Here is a 20325-nt window from a genome sequence, read left to right as displayed (position 1 = left end):
GGGAGTGAAAACCAGAGTCAGGGTCCTGCATGATCAGGCCCCCTCCCACCCCCCTGATCTCAGTGTCTTGTACCCTGGTGCTTGCCCTCTTGACTCCACCCACAGGGCATCTTGCTGTTCCATGTGCACACAGCTGTTCCCTGAGCATGAGGACCCACCCATCCTCTGGAAAAGCACACTTCTGTAGATACCCAGTGGCCTGCAGATCCTTCTCATCTTTGCTCAAATAACAGCTTCTTATTGAGGCCTGCTGTGACCGGTCAAACGCGGAGCCTTCTAGCACTCTCTGTCCCCTTTGATTTTTACCATAGCACTAAACATCTTCTAACACCCTCCCATATTGTGATTCAATTTTTATCTGTATCCCCTGACTAGAATGTCAGCCCCACAAGAACTGGATTTTATCCTTTCTTTTGGCTTTTTTGCCATATCCTCAGCACTCCCAACAGTGCCTGACACATAATAGGTCCTCAATAAATATTTCTATTGAAAAAAGATACCCTTTGGAAGGAAAAAATACCCTTATTAAGATGACTGTGGTCATTAAAGATATATATATTAAAATCAAGATATTTATTTCAGCGTTTCTAAAAATGATCTTTCTGGGCCTTCAAAAAAAAATCTTCCATTTTGATGTGCCCCCTTTTATTGTATTTCTAGCATTCCAATACAGTGAGATATAGAAACGCACAAAGAGAAGACAGTGAAATCAAGATGATCCAGGAAAAAAAGGAACAAGCGGAAATGAAAAGGTATGGGGCGCTATGGTCTTTCTGGGCTCTGGCTCTGGAATGACAGCCTTTCCCTCAGCCTTCCTGTACGTGAATGTCCCCTTCCAGGAAAGTGCAGGAAGAGGAGCTGAGAGAGAATCACCCATACTTCGACAAGCCTCTGTTCATTGTTGGACGGGAGCACAGGTTCAGAAACTTCTGCCGGGTGGTGGTCCGGGCACGCTTCAATGCGTAAGTGCACTCCATTTCAGCCAGGTGCTTGGCCTGCATCGTACAAACAGCAGGGGGGGTTGTCATACTAGGAAGAAGGAACATGTAATCCTAATGGGGTCACAAAATAAACCGTGGGCTAATTAATCATGCTGCTCCTTTTGGCCGAGCGGTCGACCAGGTGGAAAACAAACAAAGGTTACAAGCCGTTAACATTTATATAAAACTCACGTTTATAAAACACTGAACAGCCATTTTTATGTGCTCATTTTAAGTCACCCAATACGTTTCTGTCGGTGTTACTAACGCCACATTTTATTTCGGAAATACCGAACCAAGAGTAGACTGAATGATGCAGGGAAGGTCATTGCCCACACCTTCTTTCAGACTTGTAGTTTCTTTGTGGTGAAAATACCCTAATTGGATTATTCTAGAATAATGTAAAATAGAAATAAAGTTGACTAGTGCTTCCATTACCAATTGTTATGAGAAGAAACCCCACTGGCCAGTGTCTCTGTCCCTACATGCATGGAAGAAATGTGTAGGAGGCCGTCGGTGTGGTCAACCAGGAGGACGTTGCATTTATGACGCCCCAAGCCAATCTCAGCAGGCAACCAGTGGATGAAATGGCATTTTTGTCCTGCGCAACTTTGGTATATATCCGGAAGAGTCCTAGAGGAAGTGTGGAAGCTTTCCATCTAAGTAGTTGGATCTTCCCCCTTGGTATCATTAGTAGTATATTATGATAGCATATCACTATGTGTTGTGGGCTGAGCTGTGTGTGTCCCCCTGCCAAAAAAATCTGTATATTGAACCCTTAATCCTTGGTACCTTAGAATTTGACTTTATTTGGAAATAGCCTCTTTAAAGAGATAATTAAATTAAAATTAGGTGATTAAGGTGGGCCCCAATCCAATATGACTGTTGTCCTTTTAAGAGGAGGACATTTGGACACAGACACTGAGAGAGGGGAGACAATGTGAAGACATAGGGAGAAGACACCGTCTACAAACCAAGGAGGGAAACCTGGGACAGGTCCTTCCCTCACGGCCCCCAGAAGGAACCAACCCTGCCCATACCTTCCTCTTAGACTTCTCGCCTCCAGAACTGACAGAACACATTTCTGTTGTTTAAGCCACTTGTTCTGTGCGACTTTGTTACAACAGCCCTAGGAAACTAATACACACACAGACCGTCACGGGCTTCACTGAAGATTGATCACAGGCTCCCTGAAAGTGAAACTTATAAGTAGGGGCCCCAAGAAATTCTATATAAATCACTCCACAAGAAATCAGTTAAACACAAGAGGGGAAAGCTCTATTTAATTTCTGGAGGTTTAATTGAACAATCATGAGGAAAACTCTTGAACTAAGGCAGAGATTTTAATGGAGTGTTTTTAAATGGAAGTCAAAGTTTTGTCACATCCATGTCAGAAATTGTTGATTGGATTCATGAATTCTCAAATCAATTATTTTGAGAAATTTTAAACTTTACTTTCACAGCCATCAGCTGCAAACTCTTCTGATTTTTTCTGTCATTTAATGTTCTCTGCCTTTGAAAGCCACACAGTTCCTGGAAATGTAATTTTACAGAGGATACAAAAGAGATTTTAGGTAGATAAGATGTTTATAAATACCATGCTGTCAAGTGAGAACACGCTTGCTTTGTTGCAGAATGTTGTGTTTGTTGTCTCTTACAGATCTAAAACAGATCCCGTCACAGGAGCTGTGAAAAATACAAAGTACCATCAACTTTAGTAAGCATCACAAAGTCCATTTTCCATGCACATTTGAAATTTCCATGTACCACTTTATGCTGCATAAAAATGTAAAGACTCCCTTTATTTTCTTGCCATATTGTGCTAAGAAATAGATAATGGGGGCTTTCAAAAAAAAAAAAATCCAGTCACATTTATAGAATCACAGAAGGGCCATCTCTGACCTGCACGGCCTTCCCTGGAGCGTCCGTTTCTCAGTTATGTTTGGTCTTTGGCAGTGATCTGCTGGGACTAGTAACTTACCTGGACTGGGTCATGATCATCGTAACCATCTGTTCCTGCATTTCCATGATGTTTGAGTCCCCCTTTCGAAGAGTCATGCACGCCCCGACTTTGCAGGTACGACTGCCGAATTTCAGCCCACAGCTCAGCAGAAACACGGGGTTGCGGTTTTTCCCTTCTTGATGACCCAACTGCCTCTTGCCCATTTCAGATCGCTGAGTACGTGTTTGTGATATTTATGAGCATCGAGCTTAATCTGAAGATTATGGCAGATGGCCTATTTTTCACTCCAACTGCTGTCATCAGGGACTTTGGTGGAGTCATGGACATATTTATATATCTTGTAAGTCTCCGGTTATTTCCTAAATGTAAGGTGTTGTGGCTTTGTGAACTCTCCTGCCTTTCTTGGTACAAGAGAAAGATGCGTGAGTTCCAGAGGTTTAGATGCCATTACTGAGTCTCAAGTACCACAGGCAAATGAAGGGCATGCATGTAAAAATCTAAATAAAAAGCATTAAAAATTTCCGTGGATATGGTTCACATACATCAACTACATTCTTTTACATGTAAGACATACATTAATAAGGCCTAAGACAGAAATCTCGTTCCTACCCCACAATCCTGTGGCTCCCGTACAAAAAAACAAAAAAACAAAAAAAAAACCCACCACCTCCATCATATAATTGATTGATGAGTTCCTCATTGCTAAAAACAGCCTAACATGAGAGTGGTTGGAGCTTTCTTTCAATTCCAATATACAAAATACCTGACTAGACAAGGTGACCATTCAGCTGTTCAGTTAAACTAAATTGGGAAACCATAGGAAGGGACTCAAAGACATTTCATTTTTTCTATATGTCCAAGAAGGCATAAAATCAATGTCTTTTCCAACATAACAAGGAGAATCATGACCACTAACATAGAGTATCTTTAGATCGTCAATAAAATAGTGAGAATCAGGTCAAGCATGAAGCTTAGTATCCTTGATCAAAGACATTTCAACCTGCGCCTCCAGTGTGTAGGTTAAAGTAAGGAGCAGAAATGCACTGGGGTACACACAAAGAGTGGGCACCCCCATTTCATGCCTGCAAACAGCTGATGACTTTTCCTTTGGCGTCACTAACAGGTGTAGGTGGGGTTCAGAGTTAAGAGATTGCATATATGTACCTAGTGAATGCTTGTCCTCTGGGCCATGTGGTATCTCTGCTCAAGGCAAGTTGTATGCAGTTGGCTCTCAGTGTAGATGGGGAAGGATAAATTGTATAAATTCTAGGGATATGTCTTTCCTTGCTAGGTGAGCTTGATATTTCTTTGTTGGATGCCTCAAAATGTGCCTGCTGAATCGGGAGCTCAGCTTTTAATGGTTCTTCGGTGCCTGAGACCTCTGCGGATATTCAAACTGGTGCCTCAGATGAGGAAAGTTGTTCGAGAACTTTTCAGCGGCTTCAAGGAAATTTTCTTGGTACGTTACACTTACCCTTTGCTTCCAGTTCACACAGGCCGGCTCTGTAATGAAGCTAACGAGGGGCCACAGGGAGTCTCGCTTGCCAGAGGCTAAGTGTCCAATCTTGTTTATCACCAGGAGCCTATAAAAGGCACTAACCAAACACAGTCACACATTTGGAAGCTTTGCCCACGCATGCTCTGACTTGTTGGTATATCTAATTCAATGAACATTCTTAGGAAAGTTACAATGAAAGGAAAAATCCAAGAGGTCATATTTGCTAACACTTCCATTCCTAATTTGTGACCCTAATTTTTATTCTGGGTTTCAGTTTCCTTACCTAGAAATTAAAGATAAGATTCAACACCACCTACTTCACCAATATTAGCAGTTAACACATTTGGGCTCCTTATTTTATTTCATAGGTCACCAGTTTCTTACAACATAGACTATGTCTCTGATCTTTGGAGTGTTAACATAAAATAACTTAAAAAAATGTAACATACAGTTATACCCCACTTTAAGTAGCCTCAGGATACAGTAATGAATACTTGAAAATGGGGAGAAAACATCCTTTTCATTCTTTTTAGTTGGGCAACCTTGATCGAGGGTTCCTTCCAAGAACAGGGCTGCGGAAAAAAACGATGAGTAGGAAGCTCGTTGCTCACAATCGTTACAGAAGGATCTGTGCCTTACAAAGGAGTGATCAAAGGATTCTTTTTATTATTGATGAGTTCTGCTCATGCATGGAAAACATTAATTAATTTACATAGGCTTATTTTACATCTTGCTTTCTAGAAACACACCTACGGGGAGAGAACAGCTGTCGTTGCAGTTGATTCTAGGGTATTTTAAAGACAGGTTGTGATGTTTCTGTAGGTACAGAGTCACTAATATTTTTTTAAAGACGTATTTGAAATCCCATATTTTCTTTGTGCTAAAGCCACAACATGGTGGCTTTTCACACAGCTTGAACTGAAAGAGAAAAGGGTATCACCCGACTGCTAATATGTATGCATCTTTGAGCCCTGATAGAATTTAGCAAAGAATCTATTTGCCTTTCTCCTGATGATGTTTCTGTGAGATTTTAGTATATTTAAGGTGTATGTTTAGATGATTCACCCAGCACAGATCAGTGGTTTTGTTCAGTGTTTGACCCTTTGCTACTTTTCTCTGCTGAGACCAAGGCACCATCCAGCAGAGGGAGCACCAGTCAATTAACAGACTTGCTTTTTAGGACCCAATGATCTCACCTCCTCTGGATGCCCTCCCTGCTCACAAGAGAGCAAAACCACTGTCTCTCTAATTTATGCTCTGCTGATAGAGGTAGGAATCCATTTGGAGAAAATGGGGGAAATAGAATTATTCAAACACTTTTCTTTGGTTCCATTAAAGTGTCGATTTCAAAATCAGAAAAACCCAAGTCATATCAAAAATACCATAGCCCGTTTTCTTACTGGAAAGTCATGTGTTTTTATTCTAAAAATCCAAAACCTGTTGTTAATTCCCTTCTTTTAACATTCCAGCAAAGCTAATTGAATGACCCGAGGTGGAAAAGTTAGACTATCAAGACCAAGGATTTCATACCATGTTATCTGAAAAGTCATGTCCCTATCCCTGTTCAAATCAAGCCTACTGGTGAATTTCTTACCCTGAGATGTGATGTCTCACCAATTTTTTTCAGGTCTCCATTCTTTTGTTGACATTAATGCTTGTTTTTGCAAGCTTTGGAGTTCAGCTTTTTGCGGGAAAACTGGCCAAGTGCAATGATCCCAACATTATTAGGAGGGTAAGATACTACTTTCTGTTGTTTGGGATTAAAATTCGGGTAGTTTGCCATGTCTCGGTCAGCACGTGCTGAGGCTACTTTGAGAACCCCTCACAAAACTAAGAACTCTCTTCCCACCAACTCCTTCTGCTTAAAGCGGGCACTATGTCTCTTCTGGCTAGCACAGGTTTGTGAGATTAAAAGCACACCCCAGATTATTCTACTCTCTCCTGCTGTTCTGGTGTGAGCCTCTGTTGACACGTTTGGCATAGCCACCCTAGATTCCGTATGCTTGTCCCTTTGGGCCTCCCCTAACTTAATCCTGCTTCTGTTATCACAGGAGACTCATATCAGCAAACAGCCCCCCAGAAAGGACAAGAGGCATAGTTGAAGTTTGACTGTCGTACCACTGTTCATTGCTTCTCCACTTCAGCTTTCTCTCCACTGGGAAGTCCAGAATCTTCCCCAGTAGGACAGTTAACAAAGACCCAAGCTTGACCACTTCTGCTACTGCCCTTTGCCTTATCTTTCTTCAGTCAATGTTAGTAAGAGGCGGCCAGCTCCTGGACAAGCCAGTGTTTCAGTAGCTGAACATGATGAAAGGAACACATTGCATCTTGGGTAAGGTGGACAGCTCTCCTCCAAATGCCCTCTCAGAGACTCAAGTTCCTTTTGTCTTCCTTCTTTATCCACCCTTTGCTATCTTCAGAGTCTTCTCCATTTAGCTGGCAGAGAGGAGCGCAGAACCACCTCCATGTTTGAGGGTTACAGGCTGAGCCTCGAGGCAACACATCTCACTTCTACCAGTTCCACTGGAGAGAGCACGGCCTCCCAAGGCCAGATGGGAGAATGCCGTAGGTAACTCAGTGATGTAGCCTGCAGAAACACGGGCCAAGTGTGGTTATAATTAGCCATCACTGCTACACTCTCCAGTGTCCTTGCTCTTAGGATTCTGCCCTGTGGTACATGTAGATTTAAAAAGTGAGTCACGCACTGCTTATGTACAAACAGCAAAAGCATTTCCTCTTTCATCCAGGTAAAATAATGCCTTAAGTCCATTAAAATGCATGTACCCGAAGACCTAATAGAGCTTAACTATAATACATATTTCTCCATTTCCAGCAAATATGGCTATCTAATACAGATTTTTCATTGGTATGAAAATGCCTACATTTTCAGGGCTACTGATTATAAAAATGATTCCTTCTCTAATGGTTATAAAATACAGGTCACATCTTTGTCCAGTCAAAATACATTATCTCGACTATGTTACAGTGAGGATTTCAGGAAGCAGCAGAGCAGAAGAAACACCCTAGGTGGGGCATCACCTGCGTCGCCAGAGGTTTCTGGAATTTTGATAAGCCTGAGAAGACATAACAAGGAACATGGCATAAAGGTCATGGTGAACCAAATTAGCTAACAAGGGAGATGATAAAGAGCTGATGCATTCATCTGCACACTCGAGTCAGGAAGGAAGGGTTATTTTAGAATCACACTGAATGGAGGCCAGAAAGATGACAACAACATTGCAAGATGAAGCCCAGGAGGAATTTTGCAGGACTCAGTATCTTAATAATGGCCTAAGCACATTGTGATTTTACACTATCTACTCATACCCACACCAAGCTAGAGATAGAGGGACAAAAGTTAAATAACCTGTCCAAGGCCACCCCAAAATAAGTGGGGAAGCTATGATTCATGTCTAGGCAGCCTAGCCCCATCATCCATGCTTTTAACTAAGATGCCAGGACACCTCACCCCATCAAAGGTTGGCCCCCGCGGGCTCAGAAAGACAAACCGGAAGGGGCCATAAGGCCAAATATATCCGGGGGACTCTACTTGATCCACCACCACACAGCCAATAGGAATAATGTTGTAGATGAACGTGTAAAGTTACAATGGGAAGAAAACTGCAATATATTTTAATATTTTCAAAATATTTTAATATTTTACCCTATGGAAGGGTAAAAAGTGTGCCATTTCATACACACATAGGAAAAAAGACTAGAAGGATATATGCCCAAATGTCAACTGTGTTTGTCTTTGGGTAATATTAGGTAAGTTTCTCCATGCCTTTGAAGTTAAAGGGGTATTATTTGTGCAAGAAGGCTGTTGTTTTAAGGGATGTTATTGGTAATCCAAAGAGAAATACTGTTGGTATTAACTAAACTAGTGGAAATAAGAATGGAGAGGAGGCCCAAGCAGGACAGGGGAAAGCCATAGATGACTCTGAGATCTTTATGCCGGGGTTGACAAGATGCTGGTCCGTGGACAGAAATGGGGAAGGTTGGAGGAAACAAGGTTGAAGGTGACTTTAACCAGGTTAAAATTTGAAGTTCCATTGAAATATCCAAGTGTATACACATTATACCCAGGAGACGGGTTTAGGTTCAAAATATGACAATCATGGCCAAAGTCACAAAGATAAGACAAAATGAATAAAGACAGAAGATGAGTGAAGAACTTCTTACTCATGTTTTAAAATCTTTTAAAAACAATGTTATTGGAGATATAATTCACATATGACACACTTTGCCTGCTGGAAGTGTACAGTTGGATAGTTTCTAGCATATTCAGAGTTGTATAATAGTCCTGGAACATTTTTATCGCCTCAAACAGAAACTCTGTCTTTTAAGTTTTCCCCTCTATACCCTTATCCCCCTGACACCCCCATCCCCAAATAACCACGCGTCCACTTTCTGTCCCTATAGAGCTCCTCGTTTTGGACTTTTATATGAAGGCAATCTATGTGGTCCTTAGTGGCTGGCTTCTTTCATTTAGCACAGTGATTTCAAGGTTCATCCATGTTGTAGTCCATGTCAGCACTACATTCCTTTCTAGGGCTGAATAATATTCCATGGCGTGGCTACAGCACATTTCATTTATGTACTCATCTGTTGATGAACACTTGGATCGTTTCCACCTGTTGATCATTATAATTAAGCTATTTACAATAATAATGACATAAACATTCATGAACAGGTTGCCGTGTAGATATCTGTGTCCATTTCTCTTGGGTAAAAACGTAGGGGTGGAATTGCTGGGTGTTCCGGTAATGCTTTGTTTGGTCATTTGAGGACCTGTCATGCTGTTTTCCAAAGTGGCTGCACCATTTTCCTGCCCCACCAGCAGTGTGTGAGGCACGCAGGTGTCAGGGGAATAAGGATATAGAGAGGATTCCAATTTCTGCACATCCTCGTCAAAGCTCATTATTTGACTTTTTGATTATGGCCTTCTCAGTGGATGGGAAGTGGCATCCATCGTGGTTTTGATTTGCATTTCTTGGCTGACTAATGACGCCGAACATCTTTTAATGTGCACATCGGCCATTTGTGTGTCTCCCTGTGAGGAATGTCTGTTTGGATCCTTTGCCTTCTTGCGAATGTTTCCAGCGCAAACTTTCACTACTCATCTCTGCAGTCCTTGTCCCTGTTTGCTAGGTGGCTGTCCACGTCACTGTTGCCATACAAAAACCTTTGCTATTCTAGGTTAAAAGTGTTTCTTATCTTTTATCTTTTAGGAATTCATTGTCTGACCAGGCTCCCCTCTTCCTTTTTTTTTTTTTTTTCCTATTTTAGGAAGATTGTAACGGCATATTCAGAATTAATGTAAGTGTGTCCAAGAACTTAAATTTAAAATTAAGACCTGGAGAGAAAAAGCCTGGATTCTGGGTGCCCCGTGTTTGGTAAGCATATCAAAAAAGATCCTGAAGAATGCTGTATTTGTCAGTATAAGGTTTTAAATCAATATAATATGGCATAAAAAGTAATTTTGCTGGAGGTGCCAAGATGATTTTAAGGAATACAAGGCAAAGCACTGAATTACCACAGGATGCAAAAACACAGTAAATGAGCGAGCAAGTGGTACACTGAGTCCCGTGTTGCTTCATGAAACTAATGGATTATCACCCCAGTATTTTTCTAATATTTGGAAGTATGTATCTCGATTCATATGGCATTAGAAATTAGTGAGCCTTAAAAGACAAAGATTTTCTATCAAATTAAAACTAAACTCGTCCTGAGTTTATATCTTTAAGGGAGAATCTGATATCCTCATAACAGTTGTAGAGAAGCCCAAATCATAAAGCTGTTTCAATTTTAAAACCCATTTACATTGAAGGATTTCCATTATGGAAACACTGGAAAGGAATAATCAGGAACACAAATGATTATATCTAACTTTCTCTTTAAACTTCATTTTTCTTGAAAATGAGTTTTCAAAGCATTTATATCAAAGCTAGAAGTGCCTAGTACCTTCTTTCTCATCCAGTTTATTAATGACCATGAATGAAATCTCTCAGTAGGCTTCACTGATGAACTGAGTGTCCTATTAACTTCATTTGTCCTTTTAAGTAGTCATCTGTTTTCTTTTTATTTCATTTTACCTCTTAGAATAACAAGTGAACCACAGCGACGACTTGTTTTTGTCACAATTGGTATGCTCTACTAAATGTCAGAACTCTTTCAAAGAAATTACATTTCACCCAGTTGTACCCTTAGGACTCATTGTGACCAGCTTTGGCATTTCTCTAATGTGAAATTAACTTTTATAAACAATTCAGTACAATTTATACTGGGTTTTAATTTTTTTAAATACCAAAGAATTATGAAAAAAAAAAGATGAATTTGGATATGTGGCTTGAGCTGAGGAGGGATGTACATAACTCATGGAGATATCCTTATCCCAGTGCTTACTAGAAAAGCAGTCTAATTTACATTAAAATAAAATATTAAGGAAGCATAGAGTTTATTTTTTGTGAAGTGAAAATGCATTATTACACCATAAATAATTTATTCAGAGCAAGACATCAAATGAGATTTTTTTTTTTACTACTGTTTTGGAATTTTGGCAAAAGCCTCCGAGCTGAGGTCACTAGGAGATAAAGTTTGATTATATTCCGAAGAGAGCAACATGCCATTTCCAGCAGCACTGACTAAAAGACCATCCACCTCCGTCACCCAGCTCCCGTAAAAGGAAACACTATGCTCAAAGACAGGGTCATGGAAGTGAAGGAATTCAGTAGACGGTGCCGTGGCTTCTGTACCTTCACTGTGGAGGAGGTTAGGGGTGCTTGTCTCCCCAGCCAAGTGAGGCCCCCCGTGGGGACTGTTTCATGTCAGAGACTGGCAAGGCGAGAAGAGATGCTCGTGTAGGCAAGCTGCCCTTCACCATCTGGCAGGGCAGGGTTATTGGGTGTTTCTGGAAGCTCCGAGTCATCACTGCCTGGGGCCACCTGATCTGAGCCATCTTGATGGAACTCTGCTGCAAAAGGCTGTATGCTGGGGAGAGGGGGCTCTTGTTGGAGGGGCTGTGGGGAAGTTTCCAGGAATGAGAACTGAGGAATCACCCTCAGACAACCCTCAGCAGGAATGACACAATGGGGCACCCTCATGCTGGGGAATGTTTCAAGATATAGTCTATTAATAGAAAATTTGAGATACAGTAGAGCCAACAGATCAAGAGACAATTACCATTGAAGAGCTGGTTTGTTACTCATAGTTCCCAAGAGGATGGGGAGGCCACACAAGGAAGCACCAGGGTCAGTCACGAGGCACAGGGGAGCTGTGGGAAGGAACCTTTATCGTGGTTTCCCTGAGTTGGGATGGGTGAGTTGGGCCAAGCAGGCTTAGGATTGGCTCGTTGAGGAACTTCAGTGGGCTCCTGGACACAGGTGCTGTCCCTAGTGGTCCGGTACCTGGTGATTCGGGCAGGCGGATGATGGGCTGGAGTGTGGAAGCCTGATAAAGGAGGTAGTTGGGGCTGTGGACTCTGGGTTGGTTGGTCTGTGTTTAAAAAGCAAGCCCTAAAAACAACTCCTCCCAAGGAGGTGGGAGGGTGATGAGAGAGGTAGGAGGCCAAGGCCGGGTGATTCGGGCATTTTATCGAGCTGTCCAGAGCAAAGTGTGCCCATCATAGGCATGTAGGACAGACGTTAAAGTATCAAGTTTACAGAAGGTAGGAACATGGCAGACAACACACTCCATGAAAAGAATAGCTGTTGGGACCAAAGCAGCAGTGGCTGGTGTCCGCCAGTGTAAGATACATGGACTTGAACTCCATTTCTAAGTCATCACATCCCCTTCTTGTAAGAATCAGATGGTGGCCTGAAGGGGAGGAGGTTAACAGAGCAGCCAGCACTCTTCTTCCCTCCTCAAGCCGTGGATCAGGCAGAGCAGCTAAGAAAGATATTCTTGTACAGGTCATGAGAACAAAGGTTTGATGTAGGATGGAGTGGGCTTTTTAGAAGGAGACTCACATAACTGAAAGTGACCCAAAAGCTTTGGGATGTCCACAATGTCAGGAAGGGAGCTAGAAGCCTCTAGAAGGCAGTGTTGGGAGAAAAGTAAACCTGTTTCCAACCATACCCTCTGGCATCCAATCTGTTCCATAAAACCAGCTACCTGTGATTTTAAAAATTCATGCAATGTTTCATGTAAGTTATTACTAGGGGTTTCGAGTTTGACAGCACTTTAAAAGCATAAGCTGACAGAGGGGCATCACTTGAACACCATCACAATAGGGCTTGTCCATTGGTTCAGAATATTGTGACTTGGGTTAGTTTTAGGGAAATAAAAATCTTCTGTCAAATGAATGTCAACTATAACCACGCTAATTTTCACATTTTCCTTCGTTAATAAGCTCATCAAGAGTTAGCAGCCAAAATAATTTTATATTGGTGAATTTATGATTAAGAAAATAATTTATATCTTGGGAATTGGCATTGGGGAATTCTTTGATAATTATAATTGAGAAGGACATAAATATGCACTGCCTAATTCAGGAGACAGTCAGGCTTCCATATTCTCTGCTCAGATGAATACATTCATTTTCTTCTGAATCACTCAGACTTGATGAGATAAAAATTACCTTGTATATAATATATATATATATTATAAATATTGTGTGTTTTGTTTTAAGCAAAAGTCTAGGACATAGGAAAATGGAATGCATCAAAGAAATATCAAAAATGAGTACTCAGTTTCAATAAATATATATCTTGAGTGCTTACTGATCTCTAGACATTACTCTGTCACTGGGGACAAGCTGTGGTCCCCAACCCTTAGGAGCTTGAAGTGTAGTGGAGAACAGAAATTAATATTACAAATAATGTAATACAATATGCTAAAGACTTTGATGCTACATAAATAAGCCTCTGAACTCACTGGAAGCTTACCTGGAGTTTACCCCTAGGTAATTTTAAGTCATACCATGATACATTCTAGGCAGAAGAAGATCAGATTTTTGTAGAGTCTACAGCTCAAACAATTTGACTATGCTCTTTAAGGAAAATAATATAAATCTACCTTACTTTTGTTTTTTGGGTTTTTTTTAAGATTTACCCCCTTCATTTAAGAGAGAGAGAGTGCATGAGCAGGGGGGAGAAGCAGAGGGAGAAAAGCAGTCTCCCCAAGCAGAGCCCAACGTGGGGCTCGATCTCATGATCCATGAGATCATGACCTGAGATGAAATTAAGATTTGGACACTAAACTGACTGAGCCACCCAGGCACCCCTTCCTTGCTTTTTTAAGTTTAACAGAAACATGATACTTCCAGGGTCTTGGAAGGGCCATTTTGGACAATGTCATCTCCTGCATTTCTCCACCCAAGGCCACAGGCTGAGCTCCTCTCCTCCTGGGGGTCCAATTCTTCCCAGAGGAGGAGCAACCCTCCTTATCACGATCTTGGGACCTTGGAGCACTTTTCACTGAGAGGTAGAAGATTAATGAAATTGTGAGGTCAGAAACCATGTCTTAGTTTTCTGAATTGGATAGACAAGATTATAATATTTTTTAAATTAACCAGAAAAGATTATATTTAAACAGGCTTCCAGATCAAGGAAGGACAACAGGAAAACTGACAACAATGGATTGTGTTTGGGACTTACTGAAGTCCTCTGTAGTTATAGGTAAAGTTTTAAACTTTCCAATTTTAGTAACATGAACAAAGCATACACAAACATCTTAGATGATTAAAACGGATACTTACTTTTTTAATGTGATGTATGGTTCCAACTAGTTAAGTCTATAATCCTCCATTTTATTTTTCTTGGTTTAGCCTAAAAGTGTATTTTTAACATATTCTAACTTCTAAAGGATGTGGAACATGAAAGTACTTTGGGTTGCTGCAAATTCAGCTAAAAAAGCACTTTTACATAAAGAAAATAGATGGGTAAGAAAGTTCAACATCAGATCTGAGAGCTGGCTTGCTTGGCTTAAAAAAAAAAAATCCTTATTCAAGAAAACTGTAGCATCTGCAGAATCCTTACGGCTTCTGTCTGCTGTAAAATATATTAAATTTAATTGAAACCCCCAAAGGAAAGGATGTTGGAAAAATCCAAGAGAATATGCTTGTACTTTCATACTTAAAAAATATAAATCAGAATCCCAAAATAGGAATTTCTGAGTGGGGTTTTTGCAGTATATGGAAAACGTTTCTACCAATCAGCTTTAAATCTTTAGGAGCAAGTCAGTTTAGCTGTATGGTTTCTTATTAGATCCTCATTTATTTAGTATTTAAAAATATTTTTAAAAAGAAAACTTATAAAGGTGCATTGCATGATTGTTTCTATGATTTAAAAAATACATATAAAAGGTGGTAGAAAAATACTAACCCAGGTTTTCCCCAGAGTGTTGCCTTTTGTGAAGCTTAAATTTTGATAAATGAGCTAGCAGGAGGGCGCCTGGGTGGCTCAGTTGGTTAAGCGACTGCCTTCGGCTCAGGTCATGATCCTGGAGTCCCTGGATCGAGTCCCGCATCGGGCTTCCTGCTCGGCAGGGAGTCTGCTTCGTCCTCTGACCCTATCCCCTCTCAGGTGTTCTCTCTCTCTCATTATCTCTCTCTCAAATAAATAAATAAAAATCTTAAAAAAAAATGAGCTAGCAGGAAAAAGAAATGATCAAACTATAATTTGGTTAAGCTTCTGTAGGCTTACTCTTCTTAGTAGTGCCAGGCCCAATTCGCCATCAAATTTAGGAAATACAGTAATAGTCATGACTTTCCATTGTGTAGTTGTCTAGATCTTATAATTATTTTCAATAGTCTAATAAGGGGGAAAAGAGAAAAACACTGAAATCTTTCTACTGACAACAAAAATGTTAGCTAAGACCCATAATGACTAAGGGAGATGTAATATATAGAAAAGATCCCTTTTGTTCGTGGGAAGAAAAAAGTAAAACATCAGAAAAACAAGAAATGACCCATCCCCCCTTCAAAAAATTTAATAGTGGAGACAGAGTGTGTTAGAAATCAGGAATCAGCTGTTGGTGTAGAAAGCATACTGCAGCGTGGGGGTCTACAAGAAGTCTCTGTTGAGAACACCCAGAGGTAATGAGAGAAAAAAAATCCCACTGGGAGAGAATGTTCTGGAAACATCTAGGCTATGAGCAAACACCTCTTGCCACTCAGTGACCTCTAAATGCGTCACTACTTTACAGCGTGATATTCCCATGACATCAAGAATTAAGGAAAGTGGCCAGATTCTACTCTTTTTACACTTTCTATATTAACATCAGGAATTGTAGTTTACACCTGTAGAAGAGTTTTTTGGTTATAAAACTATTGCAAAATTCATACCCAGGGGCACCTGCGTGCCTCAGTCAGTTGAGCCTCAGATTTTTGGTTTCGGCTCAGGTCATGATCTCAGAGTCCTGAGTTCGAGCCCCACATCGGGCTCCATGCTCAGTTGGAAGTCTGCTTGAGATTCTCTCTCTGTTTCCCTCTGCCCCACCCCCCACTTTCTCTCTCTCTCTCTCTAAAATAAATAAAGATATCTTTTTAAAAAATTCACACCCAGACTCCAGCGCCCCTTTGTGAGCATCTCCCGTGCAGTTTGTAACTAGAAAGTGTGTTTCCAGCCCTGGGTATAATCAGGACGAGCCAGAAACATCGCAGAACATCTAGAGCTAGAAGTTGAGTTTGTTGCCTTTTGTTGCCTCCTGCTAAGAATGCCCCATTATTACCCAAGAATTACATTTTAAAAAATTATAAGGCATTCATGCATTTTTATGATTGAGCAAATGAATGCCGTCTAGCCTACCTTCCAAATGATAAACATACCCCCTCACCTAAGACCGGAAAGAGCTACAGGATATTTGCCCTAGGCTGCTCCTCCTCGAATTTCACAGAGCATTCCTCTTTCTGACTTGCAGGGCAAATCCTCGGAATTTTAATTTTGACAATGTGGGAAATGCTATGCTGGCATTGTTTGAAGTGCTCTCCCTGAAAGGCTGGGTAGAAGTGAGGGATGTTATTATTCATCGTGTGGGGCCGGTAAGCAAGCACATGGAATCCTTTGAATGCTCAACAGCTGCTTTCCTTTGCTTTGATGAATAACCGTGTTTTTCATTTATACAGATGCATGGGATCTATATTCATGTTTTTGTATTCCTGGGTTGCATGATTGGACTGACCCTTTTTGTTGGAGTAGTTATTGCTAATTTCAATGAAAACAAGGTAAGCATTCTTGGTTTGAATACCGCAGGGTTTATTCCGTTCTAGCCACTTGCTTTGAGCTCTCTTTTTCTCCCACGGCATGAAGTCGCATTCAACCCCTAATGTGACTGGTGTAAATAATCTCTATAACTATTTGACAAGCTACCTCATCTCTGCCTTTCAGGCACACTATTTAAGAGCACGGTTCTCTTGCTAAATTTCCCCTTTTGGTAATGGTATCATTAATTCACTGACAACTGAAAGGCACATCTCCTGTTGTTCAAACGGAAAGGAGGGGCAGCAAGTTATGAAAATACAAGCTGAACTAAGGGACGCGCTGATGGCAGGTAATATTAACTTTCACACAATGTAAATTGGATGCTTTGTAACTCCAGAGGTGAACTCGGCATTTTGATGGGGCTGGGGGTGCAGGAAAAAATGTTCAATCCCAATTCACTGAATAAAAAGAAGATTTTCTAATTTCAGAGAAGAAATTTACATACTTTATGAACTCGGGAAACATTCTGAGATCATAACAGCTCTAATGATCAGTACAAGAGCTCCCAAATGGGAAAATGGCCAGCATAGTTTCCTGTCAAAAAGTGAGTTTGGGGGGAGAACATTCGACGTCATTCTTCTGGACATGGCTGACATGCCCCCTATTATGTAAGGGTCCAGTCTTCTGGAATCTTAATAATCGAGGTGCATACAGCTTTCGAGCACTTACTATGCACTAAGGTTGACATATGCTGTTTTCAATTCTCTCGACTCTGAAATGCACAGTGGAAGCGAAAACAGCTTACAGAGGTGACATAACTTGTCTGGGGCTTTTAAGGTGTAGAAAAGCCAGGTCCAGAATTCAGAAGTGGTGCCGACTCTGCAGACAGTCTGAGAGTCTTCCAATTCAAGAGTATAAAAATGTCGACTGTTGCCCTGCAGTGAATGAAAGCTAGACGTGCCGCACAGCACCGTGCTGCTCCTGGGATTCAGGGCTGGTACCGAATCGCACACAGCCACATCAGAGCCTGCTGGCGAGGGCAGCTTTACCTGGGACTCTATCATTCACGGCCCCCCCCAGGCTCCACACGTGTGGTTCCAGCTACTCAGTCAATTGCCACCTTTGATGTGTGCCTAATGAGGACCTCATTTCGTCCGGGCTTTCAAAGGGTGTGACTTAAAAATCCCCCTTTGGGTCCCAACACTACTCCGACCCACAGAAACATGGGATTTTAGTGTAAGAAAGGAGGATAGAGAGAGATCATATTGCCCAGCCCCCTATTTTACTATAACACATTCATAAATGAGTGTCTTTAAGCCCTACAGTGTGTTCAATTTAATACCAAGCAGAAGGAGGAAGATAGGTCTCTTTAGATGCCTTTGAGCCCTGCGCTAGAGCAGACACCGGGGATTCCTGAGTAAGAGCAGAAGCCAGTCAGTCAGTTAACAGAGAGCTTAGGCTCTGCTTGCTCAGAACACCGTGCTAGGCCCTCTGAGCAGACACCTGGTTTCAGGAGAATCAGGTCCTGATTTCAGAAGAATCAAATCAGCGACATAAATGCAACAACATAGATGTTCAACAACTAGAGACGAATATATAATCAATCGCAGCTCTTGAACTTAGAGGAATGGCTAAGTAAGCAGGGTGTCGGGAGGTTTACTCACAGTACCAGTTGTATTTCTGTTCTGAGGGAAGAAAGAAGCATCTTGGCTTGGTAAGGGGAATGTGGACATAAGCTCAAGTGTGTGCTTAGAGAAAGAGGGAAAGTAGAAGAAATGACATTACCAGACATTACAAACTTGATTATTTAGTTGGAGATCCAAATTTCTGAATTATATGAACCATTTAGAAGAGATCTTTTTTTTCTGTAAGCTTTTCAGAGGGTAGTACGTGAGCTGCTGTATAACAGCATTTATTCATTTATCATTCAGTCATTCGACAGATTTCTTTGAGCACTTACTGGTGCCAGACACTGCTCTTGACCCTGGGGATACAAGAAGCTAAACACACGAACTAAACACTAAACACATAAAGATTTCTGCCCTCCTGGAGCTCACATGCTAATGGTCATATCCAAAGGTATGTGAGCAGATTTCCAAATATATAGGCAGTGGGGAAATATAAAGATATGGGAAATAAGGCAAGCTTTGGGGGCAATGTTTTCACAATTCAGAATTATGGAAAATTATGTCTTCCCTAGAAAATGGAACCCTGTCTAAAAAGTTCAAAGTCTATACTAGTAATATATGTATTTTTAATTTCTTGATTATAACAGTTTGATTAATAAACTTAATTTCACAATAATAAGCTTTCAGAGGTTTTCAGGTATTAATGAACAGATGATACCACCATGCTTATTAGTCTTTTGGATCATTTCAGAGTTCAACTTTCTAAAATAATTTGTTTTGTATAATTAAGGAATAATATGAATGTGTGTTACACCCAGAGAACCCAAAGTATTTGTTTGCAGTTAGTGAGAAAAATGGTTTAGCAATACTAATATTAGAAAAATTAACTTAAAACAAATACCATTATTAGGAATAAACAGTGTAATTAAATAATTCCAAAAGAAGCTAATCCCTAGCGAAGTATAGAACTCCTGAACCATAAAATATATGAAGAAAAAATGATCCAAATTATTTTAAAAACCTAGCAAGTCCAAATCATAGTGAAAGATAGTAACATACTTCTCTAAGAAACTCGTAGACAGAAAAAAAAAGAAAATATGAGATTTGACACAATAAAAACATTTGATCTACTGGACATAAAAAGAACCCTGACCCCAGTAATTTTCAAGTATAAAATGTACCCTCTACAAGGTCATAAAATAATACCAAAAAATTGATAATGTACAGAGCGCATTCTCTACAATAATAAAAAAAGATGACAAAAATCCCTCATAAGTTGAAGATGTTAAGACAACATTCTGAATAATTTATGAGTCACTGAAGAAATCAATAGAAAAGCACAAGTCATTTAGATAAATCATTTATAAAAATCATAGATGAAAGCTCGCAAGATACAGGTAAATCAGTAGAGGGAAATTTACAACTATAAGTGTACATTTTTTTAAAAAATCAAAGATTAATTAATTAGTAATATGTCACATATCCAAATCAATAAATTATAATAAGAACAACAAAGTAAAATGGAAGAAAGTAACAAAGATAAGGACAAAAATTAATTATATAGAAAACAAAGATACGATAAAAGATTCAAGAATGACAAAAACAGATTCTTTAAAAAAATTAAATTGATAAACCTCTCTCAAGGTTAAGCATGAACAAAAATGTGGAAAAGGAAAATAAACAAGCTATAGTGAGTCAAACAGGTTAGGTAATGATACAAGGACAGAAAGTTAAACTTACAGAACAAAACCGAAAGTCATAGGAGGCACAGGTATATGTAAAACAGAAGTAGCACAACAAATCAGTGGAGAAGATGAGACCATCAGTAAGTGACGCTGGGGTCATTGAGTGTCTAGATAGAAGAAACTAAACAGAGATCTCTACCTCACAGCATACTCAGAAATGAATTCCAGAAGAATGAAAGACCTAGCTATGAAAAACCATTTGTCAACCATGTAGAATTTATTTTTGACCCTGCCGTAGTTTTGGATTTCTTGACTTTAACCACAAATTGGAATCCATAAAGAAAGAAATTTATAGGGCGCCTGGGTGGCTCAGTTGGTTAAGCGACTGCCTTCGGCTCAGGTCATGATCCTGGAGTCCCGGGATCGAGTCC

At 40.4% G+C, this 20325-nt stretch overlaps 1 protein-coding gene across 1 annotated transcript in view; it reads left to right on the top strand.

Moving 5' to 3' along the window:
• The window catches only part of NALCN (sodium leak channel, non-selective), a 282810-nt gene that overhangs the window by 240067 nt on the left and 22418 nt on the right, over nucleotides 1-20325 (top strand). Inside the window, exons 23-32 of the mRNA XM_081815176.1 lie at nucleotides 661-752; nucleotides 840-962; nucleotides 2641-2697; nucleotides 2937-3057; nucleotides 3152-3283; nucleotides 4235-4402; nucleotides 6069-6173; nucleotides 9731-9837; nucleotides 16301-16421; nucleotides 16506-16604. Of these exons, the coding sequence (XP_081671302.1) occupies nucleotides 661-752; nucleotides 840-962; nucleotides 2641-2697; nucleotides 2937-3057; nucleotides 3152-3283; nucleotides 4235-4402; nucleotides 6069-6173; nucleotides 9731-9837; nucleotides 16301-16421; nucleotides 16506-16604 (1125 nt within the window). The remainder of the gene's footprint in view (nucleotides 1-660; nucleotides 753-839; nucleotides 963-2640; nucleotides 2698-2936; nucleotides 3058-3151; nucleotides 3284-4234; nucleotides 4403-6068; nucleotides 6174-9730; nucleotides 9838-16300; nucleotides 16422-16505; nucleotides 16605-20325) is intronic.

This window comes from Leptonychotes weddellii, chromosome 3 (genome assembly GCF_054177405.1).
Source record: "Leptonychotes weddellii isolate Sample4059 chromosome 3, ASM5417740v2, whole genome shotgun sequence".
Classification (NCBI taxonomy): Eukaryota; Metazoa; Chordata; class Mammalia; order Carnivora; family Phocidae; genus Leptonychotes; species Leptonychotes weddellii.
The sequence above is the reverse complement of the archived record's forward strand: the minus strand, read 5'-3'. Positions and strand labels throughout refer to the sequence as shown.